This window comes from Argiope bruennichi, chromosome 10, assembly GCF_947563725.1.
Source record: "Argiope bruennichi chromosome 10, qqArgBrue1.1, whole genome shotgun sequence".
Classification (NCBI taxonomy): domain Eukaryota; kingdom Metazoa; phylum Arthropoda; class Arachnida; order Araneae; family Araneidae; genus Argiope; species Argiope bruennichi.
In genome coordinates, this window is record NC_079160.1 from 9,745,606 (window position 1) to 9,772,600 (window position 26,995).

The 26,995-nt window shown below is 27.9% G+C and overlaps 1 protein-coding gene across 1 annotated transcript; it reads left to right on the top strand.

Annotated features, from left to right (window-relative positions):
• Window positions 1-8,166: 8,166 nt before the first annotated feature.
• LOC129989078 (uncharacterized) lies at window positions 8,167-26,837 on the top strand. Its single transcript, XM_056097400.1, has 3 exons — window positions 8,167-8,343; window positions 18,390-18,548; window positions 23,827-26,837. The coding sequence occupies exons 1-3, from the start codon at window positions 8,283-8,285 to the stop codon at window positions 24,060-24,062; spliced, it is 456 nt and encodes a 151-aa protein (XP_055953375.1). The 5' UTR covers window positions 8,167-8,282; the 3' UTR covers window positions 24,063-26,837.
• Window positions 26,838-26,995: the final 158 nt, after the last annotated feature.

Below are 26,995 nucleotides of genomic sequence, written 5' to 3' on the forward strand. Positions count from 1 at the left end.
TAGAATAATATGTATTTGAGAAAATTGACTTTATATTTAAATTTAATGTTTTTATAAATTAATAATTACTCGAACAAAATATATCTATGAAAATGAACTTAAAGCTTATCAAAAATCTAATAATAATTTTTATAACCAATTTTGAAACCATTTTCGAAAATAAGAATAATGTGCAAAATACTTTTGTTGCTGAATCCGACGGTAAGTAGTGTTGAATTTAAATTATAACAAACTTATGTTTTTAAGGGGGTAATCGATATTGTTTTTGACATACTGTAACGTTTCCTCTTTTTCCTCTCATGGTAATTCTCATTCTTACCAGATGTAACGTCGCCCGTTTCTCCGAAAATAGTTAAGTGCTTGCAAAAAGCCAGATAGATATACTCTTCACTACTAGTATAATAATGAAAATTAAGCATGGATCTTGGCTATCTTCCTTTCAATTCATCTTAACAGAAATAAAAATCGTTGTAGCTATGTATGCATGTACATATTCACACATGTTCCGCATCTACTTCTAAGCATTATTCTTGTCCGAATTCTTCCAAATTTTCAAAAGGTGAAAATTAATTAACTGTTCAATTAATTAGAAATTAACAAAAATTTTGGTATTTTTGCCCTTTGAACTACTTTAGAAGAATTTTTTAAAATACCTCTTTTATTTTAAAATGTCTTTTTTTAATGTTTTCATCGGTCTTAAGGTAGTGATTTAACAATACTTAAAACAAAGCTTAAACGAAGAAAACCTTCCTTATACTTAAGTAGTTGTGAGCAAATTTTACAGAAAAAAATTACAATTTGTGAAGAAAATTAGCTACTGGTGATTGTTAAAAACTGTTTAATTCAATAGGTATTCTAATTTTAATTAAAAGTAGACGATAAAAATTTTGGATGATAAAAGAATTTTGTAAATTATTATATTTTATACAAGTTTTTGTGCTAAAATTGTTATACATCAAAAGACTTTAATCCAGCATCTCTGGATATATCAACTAATAGGATATAAAATAATACCCAGGACAAGATTTTACGCCAAACGTGCAGAATTTTATTTATCTGAATTATGAAGTGTTTTTTTTTGTCGCATTTGTTCGTTTTTAAATTATAAACGTTGTATTAAACGTTATATTAAAAATAATTCCAAAATATTACTTTTTAGTTGAGGGAAGTATGAAACGTTGAGATTATCAAAGAAGTTCTCGCTTTCATATTTTCGACGATTACAATACTTTTTTCTAATCTCTTTGTTCGTTCACAAACAACTTCCCACTTTGAAAAGTCAGTTATCAAGTTATAAACTTTTTAAAAGACTTTTTTTTTTGTTAGGCATCGTTCTTTTCTTCTGTTTAAAAACTTCCAAAAAAGGGATATGTAAATAGTTCTTGTTTTGTTCTGAATGAATCAGTTAGAACAGAATATTTTTTTTCTCTTCTTCGTTATTTTAAATATTGAAAAGGAAACACTTTTAATTTTACTAAAAGATTTGTACATTTTTTATATTTATGTTATAAGTTTTGTTTTATTAGTATTCATTTGAAGTTTGGAATGTCAAGATTTCAGATCCTGAAACTTCGGAAGTCTATAAGTAATAAAACAAATTCCGCTGAAACATGATTGGCGATAAATATTTTCCGGACGTAAACAAGTCGAACTCGTTACAGAGTTGCTTCAACCATGAAATGAAGAGTTTTCTGGACGCATCTCCAAGAATTAGTGGAACGCTTCTCCTCTGCCAGTTAACGCTCTAGCGAAAAATACTAGGTTTTGCTGAAAGTAAATGACAAGGGAACAGTTAGGATTAAGAAATTATATCAAATATGCTATATAATCCTGTATACATTTTGCATATATTTATCTAGAAAAAAAATTGATTAACGAAATTTTAAAAATTTGCTTCCGAGTAATAAGGAGTTTATAAAATCGCTCGAATTAATTAATTTGATTTTTCTAACTTTATGCACAAAAAAAAAAAAAAAAAAAAAAACGCTGTTGCGTCTCCAAAATTTTATTCATGACAAAAATGTCCAACATATATGAATTCGAAATTTTCAATTCATAGTCGTAAGATATCAAATCAAAACATATATTGCATTTACTATGATATTTCGAAATTATTATCCAGCGTAGATTATTTTTAATGAATTTAATGTTTTAACTTTTTTTATGTCTGGTAACTGAGCTCGAATAAACTTTATCACTAGATCACAACATGATATAATTTTTTGTAAGTAATCGTGGTAGCTCTGCTATTCTGCTTAATTTCATCTAACTATTTATATTTTCATACTGACATGGATATGGACGATGTACCGGCAGTATGCCAAATACACATTTCTGTTGTTGCATATGCCAAATAGTCAATCCTTTTATCTTTTAATTATTTATTACATCACACGCATTTTACCAACACTGGGTGACATGGATTAAACATTGAACAAAACATACAGGTGGTAGTGCAGAGCCATTTTAAATTATTATTACCGGCTATTTACCGATTTCAAATTCACTCGGCCATGTTTTTAGCCAGATTGGCTGAATTCCCAGTGGAATAGGGAAGACGCGGGCTAAGATTTCTCTCTTTTAGGGATTAATTCCCCCGAAATCTCCACATGCTGATTTGCCGTGATGGGTTTCGGCCACAATTTGATGAATAGGTCACGCACCTTAATTTGACGGTTGTAGTTTGCACCTAATTCCAATATGTATCTTGGAATGGAAGAAGATCTTGAATGTAGAAAGTCATCAAAATCTTGAGATTCAATTGTTGAAAGAAATACATTACTCTTCCTTTTTACACTAAAGTATGAAAAAGTCAAAAGAGTGAAAAAAAAAATAATAGAGAGAGTTAAATCATAAACGACAATATGAAAATGATCCCTTTTTGAGGGCGTCCTGAACTAAATGTGTTCGATTTCATTTAAGATATGCGTTTCAATAAGCCCAAAGGGTTGATTTTGATACTGACTGGTAAATGAAAAGATGCACTTACTACTTGATAATCATCATTTCTTCGAAGGTTTCGCATCACATCACGGTGGATCAAAAGTATCTGATGAGTGTGCATGAATGGACAGGAACTTCAAAAGCGAATTAATTGCTTGTGAAAATTTATATTGGTACGGAATTATTGAAATTTATTTATGCTAATTTTGAATTTTTGCCGGTATACTGTTCAAAGGCTGATTTTATTACACATTTCTAACCTCCAATAATTCAGCAAATATCTATTATTATTTAAACATTTCTAAATCAACGGGAGTGCTCTTCCCGAAACGTTCTCGCTTACGTTCTAATAAAGTTGCTGTCATCCCTATATCCTGCATAAAAATGAGCGTTCTGTGCTTCGTAGTATAGTGAAAAACCGAAAAAAGAAAAATCCGAATTCATTTAGGATATTTTCTTTACAGAAATGTTTTTTAAAAATTGAAATCAAAATGTGAGAATTGATTAAAATTTTTTATTCATTTCACTCGCTCAAGCTTTTAAATGTATAAACAAAAGGCAGTCGCCACTTGACGGATTTGTTTAAAGTTGATTCGTATCTATATTTTAAACTGTGCATTACATTTTTATCCCCCTAACTGTTTTGCGTTTTGTAGTTATTGTTTCGATTTTTTTAGTGCTTTGCCAACTTATGTTTCGGTGGAGTTTTTTTTTTTTTTTTTAAATGTGAACCAATAAAAAATGCAAGCAAATCTGGAGGTGTTTATGAACCCGCTTATGGATAGCACTGATTTATTTATTTCTTTTCTCCTACAGAAAATTTTTTTAAAATTTCGTATTTGGTAATGATTTTTTCTATGTTAGTGCATCACCATTTATTTCAATTTTATTTTAATGTTAGTTCTAATCTGAGTGCTCCTGTAATTATGTTATTATGCAAACTTTATATTTTATTACCTTTTTTTATGCTGGATTGTAACAAAGGTTATTGAACTGAGGTCTGCTAATATTTTCTTACAGCGTCATTTCTATTTTATATTTGATATAGAGTTTCTGCGAAAAAGTGGATTTCAGCGTTTTCGGAATTGAATTTTATCAATCTTGAGATCAGTTAGTTTTCTTTTGTGTTTGTTTGGATAATATTTCAAGTACTTTTGTATAAATATATTCATTTAATCATACTTATTTTATTTCTCAGGGTATATATTTGGAAAAATTTATTATTTTACGAAATTCAGCTTTTTTTTTAAAATTCCAAATACCACGTCCGATTTCTTTCTAGTAATCGAACACTATTTGTTTGAGATCGATTTTAATTTTGATTTGAGAATTCGTGAATATAATGGATGGTGAAAATCCCAATGTAAAGAAACACAAATTTTAATACTGCATAAATTTGCTGCAACTAATATTTTTTTCTTTTATTTTTTAGCATTTTACCAATACGCATGGGATTTTTTAATATATTTTTCGTTAATCTGTGATGAGCTAATGGTATGAGATTTTGTACCACAACTGTTGTTAGTCAATCTGTAAAAATCATATCTTAGATATTCATAACAGGATAATAGCTCGTTTTGACGGACACATCTAGTTATAGAGGAAACTCCGAAGTCCGGAATAAGTCAAGGGCTAGGAAAGCGTAACAGGTACTTGGCACTCAATACCAGTAGTGGGAACGTATCTTTCTCCACGACTTTCTCGTATATTGTATCTCGTATATAACGTGTTTAGTGTTTTGCAATAACTGTGAAAAAACCCATCAACAAACGTGTTTAGATTTTTAAATGTTACCGTTCCATCTAATAGATTTAAAATTTCATGTAAATATACAATTATGATGTAAAGGCTGTATATCGAATAACATTGATCTAGGTCTTTACGTGTTTTGAGTTATAGCTTTCAAGAAAGCACAAATAAACAGATCTACAAGTTGTAAACATTTCATCGAATTCCGTTAAAATTTTATACGTATCTGCAGTTAAACTGATAAAATAATAAACTAAATTTCATTCATCTAGCTCTTTGCATTTTTTTTGTTTGATGATCACGTGAGACACAGGGATGGACAGGCAGACAAACAGACTTGCGTTAAGTATATTTCTTCCAAACCATTTATTCGTCAATTATTCTAATTATTTGCGTTTTTTTTGTATTCTTACACAAACCGATTCATATAGATTTTTTTTTTTTTTTTTTTTTTTTTTACTTTCGTTTATACGAAGTATATAAACAGTAAGTATTGTAATCGTCGAAAAATTCGAACTCCAGATTTTGACGAATCGCCATGTTTTAAGCATCCCTGACTTCGAAAAACACAGTTTTAGCATTATGACTGTCTCTCCGCCCATCCGTCTATCTGTCTATGATAAACATAACTCAAAAATACTTTGAGCTAGATGAATAAAATTTGGTATACGGACTTTATACCAAATTTGAAGATTTTTTATCAAATTTTGAGCTAGATCCGTTCAAAAGAAAACTGTCTGGCTGTTGGAATATAAAGTAACCTGATCTTTAGAAAGCAAGGAGAGCTAGATGGAAAACATTCAGTACAAGGATTTAACATTTTTAATGCGGATTCTTATCAAAATCCAAAAAGGAGTTGAACTTCGCCAATATGTGCTTTCAGAAGCATGTAAACGCGATTTATCAAAAACACAATGACTTAAATATATAGAATTTGGCCTGTGATTTTGTGATTACAATTGCAGTTTTGAGTCAAATTCTTATTTCAATCGGTTGGGAGTAACACGTTTAAAACACACATTTGATTTTCGGATACGATTAATATCATGCCAAGGACTAATCGCCAAAAAAACTCACCAAAGCTCACACAATAGATTAAGTAAAAATGCTAAATTTATGCAAAAGCTTAGTATTTCGTAGAACTAATGCACAGCGTTCTCTAGAATAACACCTTTATTAAAGAGTATGCGAGAAAGTTTTGAGGAGACCATACTCTCTAGTTTTTCACTTAAAAATTACGATCGCAATACTTGGAATACGAGAAAGCAAAGAAAGTAAAAAACAGAATAAATTTTGTTGATAATAATAAAGTACCAAAAAAAATTTTTTTGGATTTTTAGATTTTCCTATTAATCTATAGCTATTCATGAGAGAATATGCAAATGAATGCTAAAGCACTTCCATGCCAAGCAAACAATACTCATACTTAAGCCTGTCTGCGCCCATTTCGGGGAAAAAAGACGAATTCTCCAATCAAGTCAGCGGATTTATTCAACGCGGGAGTTAAGGCGAAAAGCCACTTCATTATATTCCCAGGTCAGGGAACCTCATCAGGAGTGGGGGATTACCACCATGCTGCGATTCTGAGGGAAAAGAGCAACCCCCGGTGAAAAGGCAAAACATTTTCTAGTATCTCTTCTTGAAGAGGGGTTGGAGAGGGATTCTCACCTGACGGGAAAAGAACTAGTAATAATAATAATAAGTAAAGGAAAAAAAAAAAAAGATGAATGACCCAAATAAAAAAAAGTGGAGGGATCAGCTTCAAATTGCCTTAGAGCATACGGTTATAAGAATATTTAACAAAAAAAAAAGCATTATAAAGAATCGTTTTCAGTTTAGTTACGTATGTTAAAAGTTTGGATAGATTTTGTTTGGACTTATTCCGATCACATAATTGACCAGAATATTCCATAACTATTTATTCGAAAAAATGCACATAAACTCAAATGTCAAGTCCAAACGTAATCAACCCAGAGCTTTGTGAAAAAAAAATTCTGTTTTTTAAAAAAAATTTTTTTTTTATTACTTAGTATATTAAACGATTCCAAGTTGATATTTTTTACTTTTTCTTTTTATTCGGATTAAGAACTTTCTTTTGCGAATCTGTTGCTTTAAATCGTTTTAGTGTATAATTAAAAATAAAAATAAATATTTAACTCTGCATTATGCGTTTTAAAAATATTTTCAGCAAAATTAAATAAATATAAAAATTTATTGAAATTCGTGTAAGAAATGCAATAAAAATAACAATTAATTATGATAATTTAATTTCTAAGTTAAAATTAGTTTATTAAAACGTTATTTGTTCTATAAGAATGCCTTTTTTTCTACTTCAAGTCTAAAACGTAATTAGTAAATAATTTTTTAGATCTATTTCTAAATTTCAAACAATAAAATACAAAAACAGAAATGCGGTAATATTGCAAATAATTTGAATTAATTTGAATGAATTAATTTGAATTTCGGATTAAAATTACATAATGATATTTATAAACCATTAACATTTATTACAAGATAATAGTTATTAGTAAAAAGTAACTTAATAAAGATTTATTAAATAAAAAATATTGTTTTTCATTACAAAAATTTACTCTAATACAGGCTATTATTTGATTATTATGAATTAATCCTTAAAAAAGAGCAAAATGAAGTATATATAATATTGGTACAATTGCTATTTCAATAAAAAAAGTATTATTTTGGAAAATGTGAAGGCAAATACATAAAACATATTAACATTAAATAACAAAGCGAAACATGTTTATATTCTTCCGAAATTTATTAGATTTTCAACTCGGTTTTTATGAAGCTGGAATTCTGAAATGTTGTATACTTATGCATTCTTGATGACTATACACTACTTCAATTTTTTCGCAAATTGATTATCAATTGACTGATTAACTAAATTTTTACAATACCACTTTGTGATAAATTTCAGAAAATAATTGATTTTACGTCTGCAGACGTAGGAAATAATTCTTATAAAGAAGTTTCTATGCTAAGAAAAGTAAATGTTTTTAAAAGCAAATTTTACTTTCATTAAGTTCTTTATTATTTGTCAGCAAATTCTTTTAATAATTCACAAAATTCACCCAATAATACAGCACTAAAATTTAAAATTATAATTGTTGACCTATACTGATAATTAAGACCTAACAATAAACAGATTTCTATATTTATTAGTTGTCGGTTTACTTGCATTTTTTTTTAACGAACACCTACTATCTTTCCATCTTTCTTTTCATTTCTTTTCTTTCTTTCTTTCTTTTTTTTTTTTTTTTTTTTTTGCTTTAATACACAGCTTTTTTATTTATGATTTAATTTTTTTAGCAACATTTTAAAACTGACAATCACGAATGATCCATAAATTCTTGGACAAAAAAATGTACTGTGTTTCATAACCACTTCTGAGGAATACCCAGAGTCGAATTACTGACCTATTGCTTCCAAACGCACTTGGGAGACGACCCCATCTCATGACGCAACTCGCAACGAAGTCGACATGAGCGGCTTTGGTTTTCAATCGCTATGGTAACAAGCAATAGTTTAATTTACGTATCAAAACTTTTCTAGTCTCTTCGGTTTTCATCATGAAAGCTGAAGTCTTCTTATTGACCTGTGTCCTCTGTTTCTTGTACTCTTTTGATTCTGGTAAGTGATTGAATTTTTAATTCGAATTCTTACAAAAACTTTATCCGGCCCAATCTTTCAATGGCGTCTAGTATACCTACAACAGAAGCGACAGGTGTACGTTTATTCGTTACACATGGCGTATGCTTAGAGATGTGTTCGAAAAATAGTATCTGCTTGGAAAAATGTTTTGTAGGGGCCTGCTTTGAAACCAAAGCATTGTTTTCAGATTGATTTGATTTATTTTTTAAAAAATTAATTATGAAATTAGATTTTCCTTGTTTTAAAACTTTTGTCCCATGTTGAGAAAGGGCGTGGCGAAAGTTTGTTTACAAAATTTTTATTTAAAATTTGGACTACGTTTTATGAAAACTTGATATAATATTTCCAAAAATAGCATCTAGATTTTAATTTTTAACATGAGACTGGAAGTGAAGAATTTATTTTAATTTTGAATTGAATGATTTATTGATGTGCGTTAATATATTTTTTTCATCTTGCCCAAATGTTGTGCAATTCTTAAAATATCTGTTAATTTTTTTAAATGAATTCACTTTTAATATTTTGAGATCACAAAATTTTTTGAATTATAATTGTTATTGTAATTTAATTCTTTGATCCCTTGATTATGAAAGTTTATAAATATTAATTACATGCATATCCAGTAAAGTATTTTAATTCTTTCTTTATATGTTTACTATTTTTATGCATCTTAACAGCTCTTTCAGGTAACTGATTATATAACTTCTATATTATGTATATTCAGATAACTTATTGCTAATAATATTAAAATATTTATACACGTGCTTAAAAGAAGCCATTTTTTATCATTTATTTTTAAACAATAATAATTTAAATTATGTGCGAACTAATGGTATAAATCTGTTGAATTTCCTTGTTTTTCTTTCAGCACTTATTTTTAATTTATTTAAAAAGTCATTCTAAAATGCCTCTTCTTCCAAACAGCAGTTTTTTTTTTGTTAGAAATGCATTAGCTTAATAAATATTTTTTTTTACATACCAAAATATTTATAGTTTGTAATATTGCTTTTATCGTTGTGAATCTGAAATTACAAATAATAGAATGAAATAAGTTAAAATTACAAATTCTTGAAAATATGTTGATTATTTTTAAAATGCGTCACAATGGAATAAACAATTTTATCGCATTTTTTCATCAACGATGCTAATCTGAAAATGGCCCTATTTATCAAAATTATTTTTATTATACCAATTTATTCTTCTGAAATTTATTTAATTTTTGCAAATTGATATAAAACATAATATATTTAAATAGGAATTATTATTTTTTTGTTTTTGTGGTGCAATATAGAAATCTTCTTTTTTTAATAACAAAATTTATTTTTTCGTATAATAATATATTGTGTAAGGTTTGAAAGAAGGTTATTGAATAGATGTGACAGACTCGAGCATCGAATGATAGAATTTTCGATGTTTTCATCTGTAATACAGTTAAAATAATAATTAAGTTGAAAGATTAAAATCACTCGAACAATTTTATTCCGGGTATCCCTTTCATTCTCATAGTGATGGAAATAATAATATCTAAAATAAAATATGGTGTTATTGAAAATTTTAACGTTTATTATACACATGCATAAAAGTACTTTTGATCTTTATTTTCCAATTGCAAGGGTACTTACTATGTGTAGAGCACATCGCTTTTTTGAATTGAGATGCAGTGTTTCAAGTGTGGCATTTTTAATAAATTTCTGAGACCAAGAAAAAGCGATAAAAAAAAACCCTGCAAAAAATTATTATAAATTATGTTGCAAAATCATTTACAAGGCATTTTGTTGAGTTTCCCAGTTTCTTTTTCTCCATTTTTCGTTTGAATTAGATTCAAGGCTAGTCGTTGCTCCCGAGTTTCATTTGTCTTTGTTTGAATGTGTGTATATTAATACCCCCCCCCCCCATAAGCACTGAGTACTCAATAACATTGTTACGACATCTTCCTGATAATGTTCGGTATTTAGAATATTGAAGAACATCGTAGATATATAGAACAATTTTTTGCACCAATAGGGTAGTGTATAAAGTATTACACAATAAAAAAGAATTAAAAAAATAATTAACGAGTATTTAAAATTTTAGTACATTTTGCTTCCTTGTTTTTCTTTCGTTATGTAAATAAATAAAACTAATTAAGAAGGTCATCTTGATTTAAATTTATGAATAACTGCACTTATTTTTTTATTGTGAATTGTCGAGGATATTTTACTTTTGTATGAATATATACCAGAGAGTTAAACCTGATGAAGAAAGAGTACAGTGTTTCGATAAAAAATATTTATTGATATTTTTCCAAAAATATTTAATCTAAATATGAAACTAAGATTAAATCCAACACTCTAAAGTGTACATTTATTTAATCAAATCTCCAACAGAAAGAGAGAGAAAAATCTCTCATCCTTGGATAAATTCTTTTGGAGCTTATTCATAAATGAGAGATTTTATTATTTCCAATATGAGAATCACTTTTTTTTATTTGCATTAAAAAGTTTCTTTTGAAAATATAATTTATAAAACCACATATATGTGCATCAGAAATTAGGAGTTGATTATTGTATTTTTTTTTTTTTTTTTTTTTTTTTACGTAAACAAATTTTCTAAATTCAATCTTGATTGCTTTGGAATCTATTGACAGTGTAGGACGCTGGCTAGGGGAAAGAAAAAGGGTAGGGTTCATTTTTTGAACTTTTGGTAAAATCCCTAAAAGTAATTAAAAAAGGTATCAGACGAGGAAATAATTGAATGTAAAAATTATAAAAGGAGAAAAAAAAATAAAGAAGAAGAAGAAGAGTTAAAGAAGCACAAAAAATAATGTTCTTAATTTTGCATAAATTATAAAATGCTTTTTACTCTTTTTAAAATATATGCATTGAAATAAAAGAGAAATTAGAAAAAAAAAATAGTACTAGAATAGTTCAAAGTATTAAAGTTGCCGAACAAAAGAGTACTTACCTAGAAATTTTCTTTCTTCAAAATCGTTCGCGTTAAATTTTCTAAAGAATTAAAAAAAAATGCACAAAACCTGAAATTGGTATCTTTGGAAAGGTAAAAATTTTGGTTTTATAATGGTGTAAATTTCTTTTAGATTAATATACTTCTGTGAAAGAAAAGCAAAATTTTGGTTAATTTCTCACAGCCTGAAGATTTTGCTGTCGATGTACATGCGTGTCATTTACTTTCAGAGCCTTGTATTTCTTATATCCGTTTTGGCGATTAACTTATGTGTATTTAATGACATTGTTCAATAAATACATTATAACCAAAAAGATTAAAATAAAATACTAATTAAAAAGAAGCGATAGAATAGTGGAAGATTAATTTTAATGTTTAATTTTTTTAAAAACAATAACAGTAGAAAAAAAATAATGTAAAAATGAAATTGTGTTATTGAAATGGTAAAATTTTGACTATTCAAATGGTATTAAAATATTTTTTGTTAGATTATTTATTCAGGAGTCATAGGAAGAAAACGGTAAAACATTGGTTGATTTCTAATTAAATGAATATTAAATTAATTATTTCACTGTGAAAAGTTGACATATTCTTTTTCTCATTTTAACGAATAATTGTGCACAGTTTGATTGAAATCGATTCAGTCATTTAGAAGATGTGAAGCACACAGACAGACACACACGTACACGCTCACACACACGCGCACGTACGCACATACAATGGCTTTTATTCATATTAAGATTTTTTTTGAATCCAGGCTGCTTTATCAACATTAGCCATGTTAAAATAGCCATATTTTTGGGAAAGAGAATTTCTAAGAAACTAACTTTTTAAAATTAAATTTACTGTTTTTTGTGTTAATGAACATAAAATTACCAGGAAATTTAATTCAACTATGAAACATTTTTTCAATCTTGGATTATTTTTCTAAGAGTGACAGAATTAAAAAGCATTTTTTTTAAAAAAATGTGAAGTAAGATATGGCAAATTTTTTAAAACAAAATCCAATCAGTCTTTATATAAAATAAGATCTGTTTCTTGAAAAGAAAATTTCAGAGTATATAATTCAAATCCGGTATGAACAGTCGAAATTCGAATATATCTCATTTAATCCTGGATTTCTGACCACCTTAGACTAACTCTTTAACTGACAAATGGTGAAAAATTGTAATTTAAAGTTTTTGGATGCGTATACAAAGAAAAATATAACATATTTTATAAGATACGTATAATATATTTAAGTTTTCTCATTCTTTTTTTAAAAATTGATTAATTCTTAGAAATTTATTTTAATTATTACCCAGAAATCTGCGTTCGAAGGCATGATAACAGTACACATGTAAAGCATTTGGAGCTGTAGATTTCCCATAAGAACCAATAAAAACATGTTGTTTTAAGAAACCGTGCCAAATAAGGGGTTAATATGGCATGCACTTGGAATGATGATCCTCTTTGAAGCCAAATTTTTGACATTATTTCAATATTGGCCGTGATTCCACTCCGTTTATTGAAAATGTCGTACTGTTCTGACGTACGTCCAACCAGTGTTTACTGGTTTCTTTGTTCTTTGGTGCTATCGAAAAGGATTCGAGATATATTGAAATCAGAGAGTTAACTCTTGACTCAAATGAATTTTTATTTGATTTCACTGAACGTTGTTTTCACATTTTATACCTTATCTTCAAAGATGTCACTAGTCAAATAATGACTTGAAGGTCGCTGAGACCTTTGAGAATTAATTGTTTCCTTCCTTCCTGCCAAAATACAAGCCGAAACGGAAATTCCCCTACTCGGCCTACTACGACTTCGACATATACAATGATGCGGTAAAACATTCTTTTAAAAAATTAAACTTTCTTCTGACTTCATTTTTTCTATACAAAATTATAATTAGGACCTTTACTCATATAAACATTACTGAATCAGCAAAAGTAAGAAAATTGCACTTCCTTGTTTATTCAAATACTAATGAAAAATTGAAAGTTGTGATAGAAATGATTTTTTTTTCTAAAGGTTAATTATGAGCTTTACATGTCAAGGTGAGTGACGTCTTTCATATTACTTTATAATTTGGAGGGAAGGTATGTCACTTATTTCTTGTGTAGAATATTCTATCACGAAGAATAGTTTTGATGCTTTCGTAATTTTATACAAAAAAAAAAAAAAAAAAAAAAAAAAACGGTTTTATCATGATATTAGTCTCTTGGGTTGTTTGCTTGTTTTTTAGTCCAATGGAAATAATTTTGATAAAATTATTTCTGAAGATCCTAAATTTATTTGTTAATATATAAAAATGTCAGAAATCATTTTATTTTTTTTCAACAAGAAATTCATTTTTTTATATGTGCTCAAACCTTTCTAAAATGTTGCGTATTTTTCATATCCTCCACCCCTTAAAACGTTCAATTTAAATCCATGGATTGTTAAAATAGATGAACAGATATGCTGGCTCGACTTACCCAACATTTGAAATAAAGTCATGCTCTTAAAATAATAAACTAAAAAAAGTTATTTCACTAAATAACTTTTGCTTCTAATACTTGAAATCCAATTTCCATTTAATCACATCCTAGCAGTTTTTTTAGCCGTTTTAAATTTTTTGGTAGATCTTTAATCTAAAATTTTTTTAGCAGTTTTTAAATCTAATAAAAAATGCCTACAAAATAGGTTGAAGAAATCATTCATTTTTAGAAGTTCAAATAATAAATATCTTATAAACATTAACAATTTTCTGAGAAATCTTCATCTTTAAAATAAAACATCTTTTTTAAATTTTGAATTTAATAGTATGTTTTTTAAATACCCTTTATGTCTTTGGGTCTTGTCTTTTGTGTTATTTCGCATCTACGAAAGCTTCTGTTCTAGATTATATCAAATTTAAGAATTTTTTTTTAGTTTTGTTGAATTCTTTATTGTTTGTTGTGATAAGTAGCGTTAACTTTGATTTTTGATGACGTAAGGTTCTTGCTCTAAAAATGTTGTTTACGATATTATGTATTATTTATACAAATATCGTAATTTATTATGTATTATTTATACCTTATTATCTAATCGACATATATTGTTGTGCAATCGAAAAATTTATTGCCAAATTAAAAACAAAACGACTTGTTAGTTATGAGAGAGTCGATTATTATGCGATCTTTGGCGATTAATCGTAGCAATGCGGCTGATACACAAGTACAAATACTCAGAATATGCATTTTGGATTACTTTTTTCTGAAAGATTCAATCTGAGATTTTACATATAATTTTAATCATAAAACTGCGTACCGAATTTCGTTATTTAAATCATTGCACTTTTTAGTATATGGAAAAGCTTTTGCTTTTTAACACGCAAAATTACAGACGGTCAGACTCTTGTCGGGTATGGTTCAATATTTGATACGGATTTACGCTTTGTTCGGTAAAAATATGTATCAAATTTTACTTTTCTCTTTTTATAGTTATCATATTAACTTACATTTGGGCGGACTGACTTCCTCCGAGTGAATTTCTTTCAGAATTTTATAGAAATCTACAAATTCGGTTTAAAGACCATATACCAAATTTCATTCATCTAGCTCAAAGTATTTTTGACTTTTCGTGTTCACAGTCAGACAGACATAATTTCAAAAGTGTGTTTTTAGAATTCAAGGAGGTCTAAAACATGGAGATTCATCCAAATCTTGAAACTGAATTTTTTGATAATAACAATACTTTCTCTTCACATACTTCGTGTACAAGAATGCAAAAATGATACGAATGCTCTAATGTTTTGTCCTATTGGTGCTCCATAAAATAGGCGCCCGGGGCAACAATATCCTTTTTGCGCCCTGGTCGCTAAGACACTATGAGAACTTTAACAACAGCGTAACCTTATTCTTATATCTTCCCGCCTTCTACTGAAAGGAAAAAATATGCAATCTATGTGAACAAGTACAGAAAAAATGCAAATCATTCTCTCAGAAAAGAAAATAACCTCTTAAAAGACCGATTTATTAGCCCCTTTATATTACAATAATTTTTAATAATTGGCTTTTATATAAATTTTTGTTATTACAATTAAAATACCAGTTGTTGATTTTTCTATCTAAAAGAGAAAAAATTATACTTTTTGTAAATTAAAAAATTTGAAATTGATTGAAAATTTTTTAATTCATTAATTTAGAAGTCTTTTTTTTTTTGTGTGTGTGTGTGTGAAAACCAGCATTTTTTTTTTGTTGGTTTTTTCTGGAACTTCTCAATTTCATGAAATGTTCGGCTAACGAGATGTTTATTTTTCGATGAAAATCGAATTCGACACAGAATAAAAACCTTCTCTGCTTAAAAGTGACATTTGATAAAATCTTAAATCTTCATTTTTATCTTAACTTCCATTAATTCACATTAATTTTCAAATTTTAACAAATCTCATATTTCTGGGGCGAAAAAAAATCCTATGAAATATCTTGTCGTCTGATTGTGTTTCAAAATCCGTTTCTCTTAAGCTTGCCGTACAGAATTAGAAAGAATCCTATAAATTTAGATCTAGAAACATTAAAAATAAAAATAAACGTAGAACATTTTTATTCGAGATGAATAAACATATCAACATTTGTCTTTGAAAAATGTTTTCTTATGTAATTTTGAAATATATATATATATATATATATATATATATATATATATATATAAAGATATATCTTAATGCAATTTAAATCATAATATCATAATTAATATCCTATTTTTTTAATCTTAAATTAGCCCATATTACTTCACTCTAGAACTTTGTCTCATTTTCTGATCGAAATCCCACTTTTTCATGTAAGTATTTCTAACACAGGTTCTAAAAAATATTCTGAATTTGGGCTTTCCACACTCCGAGTAAAGAGATAAAAAAAAATCCCTAATATTTACGCATTCCTTACAACAATGTTTGAGATTCCCTTTTCTAAACCGCAAAGTGTCAAAGAAATTTTCTATCAAAATCTATTAGTAAAAGTAAGAAAAAAAAATTCTCACATTTTGCTTTTGTGTTCTAGTAAGAATAGATGTGTTCAACTTTTCGTCCCATTTACAAATCATGACCTTCCGTGGAAAAAGAAATTGAAGTTAATTCTCAAGATGCCTTATCTTAAATTAGCCCATGTCTCTTCATTCTAAAACTATCCTTTACTTTCTGACCCAAATACTATTTTTAAAAATTTAATTATTTCTAACAAGTGCTTTAAAAAATTGCTGATTCTGTTATTTACCACTTTGCGAGAGTAGGGATAAAAAATATGCACCCCTTCCAAAGATATCTAAGATTCTCTTTTCTAAATCGATACGTGTTAAAGAAATTCCTATCAGTATTTCTTGATAAAAACATGGAGTGAAAAACTCCTCCCACTTTTGCTCTTGTGATGCGATGTTACCAGACGCGAATAATTCTTTCTCACGTGTACAAATTATGTACTCATCTGGTGAGATAAATTATTTAGCCCAAAAGTGTCATCTTTTCGTCCACGCAACTGCCAAAATTTTGCAGATGCGTGGCCGAAACAATGTGTGTATATATATATATTTGTTTCAGCCACCTGCACTTGGACTCGACTGACATCATTTGCGAATGGAACCGATTTAAAAGGGAACTCAAGAAAAAAAGATTTTATTTCTGTTGTATTTGAGAGGCACAAAGGAAACTCAAATAGATGTGGGCTATGAAAGGAATTTTTTCCTTGAATCTTTTATTCTGCGGACAATGGCTTTCACATGCAGATTCAAGCAGATGTTTCTGTGACGAATGCGCAAATCGAATTGTATTGTGCAACTTTGAATTTCATAGGCAGTCATTCTATTTCTTTTCACATTTTAGGAAATATGACTGTCGCTAAAGCTAAAAAAACTAAAAAATATCAAAATTATTCTAAAAGTAAAATAAAATTTAATAATTTAGACAGAATAAACTAATTGGGAGTTATTCTTATATTATGAAGATTTAAATCTTGAAAAACAAGAAAACTATGTGAAATATATAGAACGTTTTATGTATAAGAAGCGTTCTATAAAACGTGTATATATATATATGTAATGATATTTTAATTCTAATTTCAATTTAATTAATTTTCAAGATTTTATCTTAATTTAGCTCATAGTAACTTCATTCTAAAAATATTCGCTTATTTCGTGATCCAATTCCACTTTCGGTTTAATTAATTCCTCTGTAAAACTAATGCGCCATCAGTACTACGTATCAAATGAAAGTGATACTTCCGTTGCTCCTGTCAAAGGTCAACATATGTATTCCATCGGCATGTGGCCGGAAATTCTATGTTATATAAGACTAGTGATAATTTGTTTCGCCTTCCTTTTCTTACTTCTGCTTTTGTGCCGGCTGCGTCTGCTTGTAAATAAATTGCCTTCCCGAGATGGATATTAAAGAGAATTAAAAATACATCGTATCGTCTATGTCTTCAAATCTGCCTTCTACTTTTCGGAAATAATGTTACATATTATTTAGTGGACAGGATTCGAACCTGTGCGGGGAAACCCCAATGGACCCGAAATTTTCAAATTCATCTTGTTCTTCCATATTCGTTCAATAATCAAAGACAGTCTTGGCCAAGGCATTAGCTAGTTCGTTGCCATTCAGCCCGTTGAAGGATGGAAACCATTGAAAGCGGATAATCGTAAGGATAGCTGGAAGATAAAACCTAAAATATCCCAATATGTCCTGTTCCTCCACATTCGTTCAATAATCAAAGACAGTCTAGCTAGACAAGGCAATAGCTAGTTCGTTGCCATTCAGCCCGTCGCTGGATGGAACCCATTGAAAGTCAATGGAGTGTCGCAAGGACAGCAGTTTATTTTTTTATTGCTACTATGGTACTGTGGAAATTACATCTTGTTTTTATAATAACTGTTGACTGCCACTATTATATCAAAATTTCATCTTTTGATCTGTTTTCTGGCTTAAACACAGCAAATACATATGGATTCAAAAGGACTCCATTTTCGGCATTAAATTAATATTGTGAACTTATTACTCGAAACATTAAGTTAAATACTGATGATGGTTGATTTCTTTTAATAAAAAAGAACCTGAGATTTATTTTATATCACTTATTTTTTTCTTACAGTTGCTGGCATCAAATGCTGGGTGTGTCGATCAGACGCTGATCCACGATGTGTCGACCCCTTCGATAACACGACCATCCCGATCTTTGACTGTGATACAATGAAACTGCCACAGTACCCCGAATTGAAGGCCACCATGTGCAGAAAGATTCGACAGAAAGGTAATCAAATTATCTTGCTTCAACGTCAATGTATTAAAAAAACACCTCTGCATTAAATCTATATGGTAGAGTAATATGGATAATGGATGGGCATTCCATTATGTTTAAAAATCCCATATTATTTTAATTGTTCATTAAAATTTAAATTAAATTATAATATTTATTTCCGTATATTGATGTTTCTTTCTCATTGTAAAAATCAGGATTGAATTCTCATACTGAATTTCCTATAAATGAGTTTGTAGATTTCCTTTTTTTTTTTCAGTTAAAGAACAATACCAAAAAAGAAAAGATTCATTGGTTATTCATTGATAGGTTAATTAATATAATTTAGGGATACTATACAAGAACTTGAGGTTTTCTTGCAAGTATATTCTGAAAGTATTATGTCCTAAAAGGGAATTTGGCGGGTGATTATTGAAAAATCACATTTTTAAGTGGTATACCAATTCAGTTGCGATACAATTAAACCCTTAATTTTATCCAAGTTTTTGAAAATACTTCTTTTTTCAGATTTGAAACAATACTATTGCGTTGAAAATAAAAGTGATTTCGTAGATTTGTGATGGCTTATTTCAATGGTTTTATTCTCCGTATTATTTATGTCATGTGAAAATAAAATGATTTTTTTTATAATTATTATTACTACTTGTGATGATAAACTTTACTTTCTGTTATAACTTTCCAGTTTTCTTACTTGGCGTTTTATTTTGTAAGTAATGGTTTAATAACGTTTTTGTTTTCACCAAAGATGGCAAAATAAATAGTTAAAATTTTAAAAAGGCAACAGAGACGTTTTCCGCATTGTATCTTAGAGACATTTCTTAGACCTTTCTTAGAGACATTTGCTGCATTAACTTCAAAACAGATTTTTCACTTACTCGGAGTTTTAAATCATGCATTTTTTTTAAAAAAATTGTTCATTGAATTCATCAAGTTCATTGAATGAAATGAATTTCATTTCACCCAATTTCTTTTCTTTTACACATTTTAATTGAGAAAAATAAACATTAAATATTCACATAATTCATTATTTAAAAAATTCTGACATTTGGCTCTTATTGAATAATCTTTTAATTAGGAAAAAGGCTTTATTATAAAACGATTAAGATTGATGGTTATTTCTATGCTTTATATTTTATTTAGAAATCATAGAAAAGAAGCAACTCATTTTCACGTAAATAGGATTTTATATTAAATTCCTATAATCCATTTTTTATCAAATAAAAGCGCAATTAAAAAATTGTGAGTAGTATTTATAGTTTAATAGGAGGAAAAACAGCATTTTGGGCGAAAAAGCTAATCGACAAAAGTAGCGTGTAAAAAATATTAAAATGGGCAGCTTTTCGCAGTAATTCTAAATATAAGAGTCTTTTTCCCCACTCATTTGTACTATAGTAATGCTTCGACCAACGTCACCTCGACTAATGCAAACAGCTCCATATTTTCTTCTTCAAACTCAAATGTTTCTCGATGTAGAATATAATACAAATGAAAAATAAGGAAATGAAAATCAATAATAAAAATTACCAATTCTTTTGATATAATAATAATATAGACTTGTATATTTTTTATAAATTGTGACAAGCATAAAGTGTGATGATTGTCCAAGGCACTCCACTGAGTAGACAATTGGAGGCAGAGAAACCAAATTTGGTTACTTCATAAATAGTAGATGGTCACTAAGAAAGGGTTTTTACAGTTTTTTTTAGATTTTTAATTAAAAAAAGAATTCAAACTTTTAAATAAAAAAAGAATTAAACCTTTTTCTTCAGTAATTTCGAAAGATAGAGTTGCAGAACAATCCTTTTTTATATCATTTTAAAAAGTGAACTTTTCAGTTATATCAAATGGCAACTTTTTAAAAGTATGTGAAGTATATTTTACAATACTTTTCATGTATTTTCCTCTACTAGATTTCAACACAGGCGCGTTATGGCATTTTTTGATAGCTGTTATACAATTAAAAGTTAAATTTTGAAAATAAAATGAAAACAGATGAATCTAGTTTAATCATCGCCATGCTGCAATGTTTCGAATTGTCTTTAATTTTAAAAAATGAACTAGAAAGACCAATAGAAACTAATTAAGTCACTAATAGTTTTGTAATAGAAAATTTTTGTCCGTCTTACCAGATAATTATATTTGGGAGTAAATAATATATCTATGTCAACGAGCTGTTGAGTTCACATTACAAAGATCTGACAATTAACGAGTTCACACAGATCAAATGACACTACGTAGAAGCTAGCACTACGCCTTCATATTCATTAGAAAAAACCAATGACGAATGCAAACTTGACAGAAGTTCTTTGCGCATATGAAAAAGAATTGCAAATTTTAGAAGCAGTCGCTAGTAAAGAAGTTAGCTTCTAAAATTTCTAAATGAGGTGTGTACGCACCCAAACAGACAGTCCGTTATAAAGAAATTTTTAATGAGAGAAAAAAACTGTTTATGGCCTATTTTTTTTTGATTTTACGGTATTGAGTTTCGAAAATTATCCTTACTTGACAGCTAGATAAAACAGGTTATTTCAGTTTTTCTGTGCTGCTGTATTACGATGATGTTAGGAGAATAATCAAGATATTTGTGTTATTTGGAAATTATTCACATGATTTGATACCTGTTGATTGAAACGTTTTCTTTAAGACCTGTAAAGTTATTTTCATCAATTATGGATAGACAACAACAACAACAAAGTATGTGTTGTGTTTCAAACCCGTGATGCTTCAGAAAATCAAAGTAGGGAGATTTTCATAGACTAAAAAAAAAAAAAAATGCATTAATGCTCCAAATTTGCTGAATAAGAACATTCTCAGAGTTTGCAGTGTGATTTCCGATCCAATTGAGTTAGTTATACAGTCGAAACAAGTTAAGACTGAAATAGACTTCATTTAGACGCAGACAAGCTGAGTCGATCAGAGATTTATCTCGTACATATGCATTGCTTTGACTGCTGCTGCTCGACTAATGGATTCTTTTATAAATAATGAAGAAGAAACATCGCTGTGAAACGCTGTGCATAAATAAGAGATTTTTAGGTGTCGTAATAATTATATTGAATGTTTTTATTATTATTATTATTATTTTGTAGTGAAAGCTGGCACTATTTTGAAATGTACATGATTGTTATAAAGTCGTTGTATACTTTCCCTGCTTTAATATTAATTATTATGTGCTATATATATTCAATTTGTTCTTCAGATTCATCTTAACGAGAAATAAAGCTCGCAAATCAAATTAAGCTAGGCAACTGTTCAGGCAAAGAGAGTAAAAATATTATGGTATTTTCAGTAATTTGACAACCAGTTTATTGTTAATTCAATTAAGTTTTTATTCCGTACAAGCGGCGACAGATACCAATAAATTTAAAAATTAATTCATTCAAAGATAATAGCAAAAAATTAAAAAAAATAAAGAAAAATTTAAAAAAAAAATAAAAAATATCTACTTTTAACTTATAAAAATGTGTTTTAAAAACGATTTTTATTAAATTTATTTTTAATGAAATCTTTTATTATTTTGGTATATTACAAGCTTTTAAAACCAGACAAAATATATCAAATTTTTTCATGGTTTAAAGATTTTTGTTTAAAAATTTCTAAATTTTAAATATATTTTATTGAAGAACTCTTGACAATTATCACAACACTTCTATGAATATTATCTTTCTTGAAAGAATTGCCATCTTTACTAATAAAAAAGGAGAATTTGTACGTGTTGTCGCTCTCTTGGGTAGTCTATAGGTACAAATTTCGATACAGACCTACTTTGGAGGGTGGGAATGTGGATATTGAAGTTTTTTTTCCTGATAATTTTAGTTACAATTGTATTTAACTCAAAATTAAGCGAAATGTTTGCGCTTTTCTTTGATAATTTCCAAAATTCTGGCATATAAATAAATTTTACACCTTCTGAAAATTCCAAAATTATCTCTTCTGTGATACCAATTAGTTCTCTTCCGATTTCACTTTAATTTTAGTAAATTTTTTAAAATATTTTCATTCAGATTTTTTAATAATACTTTTCATCACTGTACTGAAATTCAAACCATTTCCCATTTTTTTCTGTTATGTTTAATCGCTTTTATGCTTCATTGTTAAGAGTTAAGAAATAAAGATTCTTTTTGTTTTCTGGTATTACTTGTGAGTGTTATAGTGAGTTCTTACTTTCTTACTTTTTTGTGGGATATATATACATACACTCCCCCTGAAATAATTTTTTAAAAATATATCTGTTATTTGGAATGATTCAAAATTAGAATGAAGCATATAGATTTCAATACAGCTAACATGATATGAGCAATTTCACCTATGATTCGTTAAGTGCTCGCCATTTCAGCTTTGGAATCAAATACGGATTTTACATGAAGAATAATTATGTGATGTTACCGCATCGTACGCATTATATAATGTCTAATTAAATTTCAGAAACGGTTTGTTGTATTATTATGCAACTGCGATGTTACTCTACATAACGCACAGAACAGATATTAGACTGTGAAAAACACACGATTTAAATGATTATCATGATATGAAATTAAAAAAATATTTTATTTAGGGAATCATGAATATCAAAATATACATGAGAGATTTATTTGTACTTAAAACAACCCCTAATCTTGGCGAGTAAGCTTGTCGCCAAAGGCGGCTAGCTTATACATGATTTTTCTTTATTATATTTTAACATAAAACACAAAACCATAACTTTTATTGAATATATTATGATATTTTAAAAATTTATTATAAACAGAAATTAAAATGATTACTGTAATTAGTTGTTTTTTTAAAAAAGATTTATACAAGAAAACAAGCAAAGAAGCTGTCTGTTTTGTCTTTTTAGGACATCTGCTAATTTTGTTTGCAGTACTGTTTAATTTTGGATTCTTTGTATAAAATCACAGTGAAATGAATTTATATCCTTAAAATTTTTTTCATATTTATCTCTAATATCAGTATGTTCACCATAGCAAGCTTATTCTGCCCTATCCGGTAGTCAGTTTTTCTATTCAAAGCTGAGAAGACCTGTAGTTACCACAGTGATCACCTGTAGTTCTTTGCATGAAAACATAGTTTTTGATATTTAAAAACAATAAATATTTATTTAACTGTAATGAATACTTTCATTAAAATTTTTTTTTGTATTTATTTTTAGTTTCTTGTGGACAAAATATGATTAAATTCTATTTAATATGTATCTCTATACTAATTCTACGAATTTTTGCTTGCATACATTTTTGTTGCACATTTACTATTTTGTTTCATTTTTTTCTTTCAGTTTACGGAAATTGGCGGTTCATACGGACCTGTGCTTTCCTGGGTAGTCCTGGTGAAGGAACGGGAAACGAAAATCACTGCACGATGAGGACTGGAACGTATAACGTCTACTTCGAAACGTGCACCTGCAACAGTAAAGACGGTTGCAATAGCGCTGTATCTATACGGATGTCCTGCATAACACTCTTTTTGACTATACTGCTCATTTTTAAGATAAAGATTTTGCAATCAGGTTGATTTTGAAAACAAGACTTTATTGGCATAATGTTGTCAACGAATTTTCATCCGTCCAAAGAAGCACTCACGAAAAAAAAAAAGACTGTTGAGTGTGCGAAGAAGAAACCATTAATAGAATTGTAATTGTGTAATATATATATATATTATTCTGTGTTGATTTTGGCTACAATTTTGGTGTGCGGAAAATATTTTTTTAGTACATTTCATATTCTTTGTTATTACATTTTATTACCTAGACTTGTGATCAACAGTTTTGTACTTCCTTTCATTGTCTCTTTAAATGGAATGTCGAAAGTATGGTCGCATTTTGTACCACCATTTCGACTGCATAAGTGTAAGTTTTTGCAGAATGGGTTATTTCATTGGAGGTATTATCATGAAATGTGTGTGTGTGTGTGTATGGATTAATTATATCTCAAAAATATGCAGTGGATTCTTATATATTTAATTTTTTTGGAAAACTGAACACACCTGTTTTTAATTCATGCAATTTGGTAACTTTTTCTTAAAAAAATCCACTTTCTTCATGAAGTGTAATATAAAATAATAATATATTTATAGATAATTAATAGCTATTTCCAATTTGTTTTTAAATTCAGAATTTTTTTTTCGGCAATACCAAGAATTTCCTGAAACATGATGTTATCTAAACTCAGGAAAGAGATTTATTAAAAATTTATCAAAAATTATATAAATCCAACAGAAGTTATTTAAATTTTAAACTTTGTTAATAATTTAAATGGATTGTTGAATGTATACCTGTATTGCCTAGGGATTATTGAATTAATTAATTCAGGTTCTTGTGTATTTTTTGTTTTGTTGCATTTTCAGATATTATCCAAGTGGGGTGTTTGAGTTTTTGTTTCATTTTATGGAATTTATATGTTGAGTTTATTTAAGTTGATGTGCGTACTTGATCGTATAAAGATAATTTTGTGTCCTGTGATTAAATATCAAAAATTATTCAATTAAATTTATTTTTAATTTCAGATTATTTATTAATGATTCGATTGAGAATAATATATTTTATCTTTTGAATCGTTTCAGGTTTTAAACAGAACTTCGTTAATAAAATATTTTAATGAACTTAAATATCACATTTGATGAAAATTGTGTCTGTGTTTTGTCATTGAGTTCAATTCCCAATAAAGTTGATTTCCTTAAGAAATAAATATTTTTGAAAATTCAATAAATGAATGATTTTTTTTTCGTGTGTGTTAGCTTTCTTTTGATGCATCATTAGTTTTAACATGTTTACGGTGTTTCATGCAATAATTTTTCAAATCATTGGTTGAAAATGTGGAATACTAATTGCTAACCTGCTTGCATCAATTCTCTATTTTTGGCGTGTTGGTATTGTACCATTATTAAGTGCATATTTTATTACATATGCATATTTAAATGGAAAGTTCCATTATCTGAGGCATTTAAATATATTTTTCAAACTCTTTCATGTTCTTTTTTTCTTATATTTTAAAACTGTTTTTATTTTATATCTATGAAAAGTTATTTTTTGATGTAAAGAGAATATTTAATTTGGCTTAAAGAGGTTTTTTTTTTTTTTTTTTGTGATTTCTTATGGAAAAATAGTAAAATTTTCTCACTCTTTTTCTATTACTAGGTTTCAGGAATTTTTTCCTTAATTTTTTTTTTTCACAACGTTGTTCCATACTGCAATTATCAATCTCATTTGTACACAAAATATTTGTTTGTGATATATCGTTCTTTATTATTTTATTTGAACATAAATCATTATTAAGTAACATGGTTCTTTAATGATTTTGTTTTCTATAAAAATATTGTAAAATTGTAAGAATAAGACTTAAATCATTTTATTGAATTTTATCTTTTATTTTAAATTTAAAATATAATTATTAATCTAAATGTTGTTTTAAATCTTTTTAAAAGTTTTGCACAAATACTAAAATTAGATCATGTAATTTTATAAATTAATTAAGCATTTTTCAAATAACATTGCTTAATTTGATTATTATTTTTGAGTTATTATTTGTTCACGTAAAGATTCTATTACTCTTACTTTCTTTTTGATGTATGTGTGATTTAAAAAAAAATATATGGTATTTATGTTAAGATTGAAGAAAACAGAAAAAGATTTATATTAAAAATTTTACAATTAATATAATATTAGAAAGATTGTTTATTCTATATATTAGAATTATTCAAATATGGTAAATTATTAATTTAATTTGTTATTTTATATTTAAATTGAATATCTATTCAGTAACATAAGAAAAAATTAGGTTTTATATATATACCTGTTAAAAGATCTGTCATTGAAAATGTGAGTAAAGTAGATAGGCATTTATTTTGTGATTAACCTGTATGTATACTTTATGGGTATTATGCTGATCTCTTTGTTAACTTCTCGTTTTCATTTATTATGAATCAAAATTGATTTTTACGATTTTTTTATAGTTTTTATTAGCAGAGAAATGAAGAAAGTTTACCATGCTGTTTTGAATGTCTTGAATGTATCTTCGATATTTTTTTTTTATTTATTGATTTGCATTTAATGATAATTTAATTCAAACATGTTTTAATTTTATTTTTTTGCTTACAAGAATGGATACTGGTTAATAGATGAAAATATTTTTTTAAATGTTTGTGATGTTTGTTAAGAAATGTATATAATGAAGCTGCTCAGTTGTGAATCACAATATATTGTAAAAATTGTTTCTTATTCCCTTGTAAGAAGGATTCTTGAAATAATTTTATACTTTGAATAAAGCATATTTTTTACATCGTTAAATATTTGAAATATTTTCTTACTCATTTTAAAGAAAAGGGAAAGGGGATTGGAAATTCTTTGACTTTCAAGCATAATATTGGAGTGACTTCACTTATAACGTTTGCTGACGGAAGTTTGAAAAGGGAGAGAATGCTGGCTCAGTGATGGGCCTCTTCTGATCGCA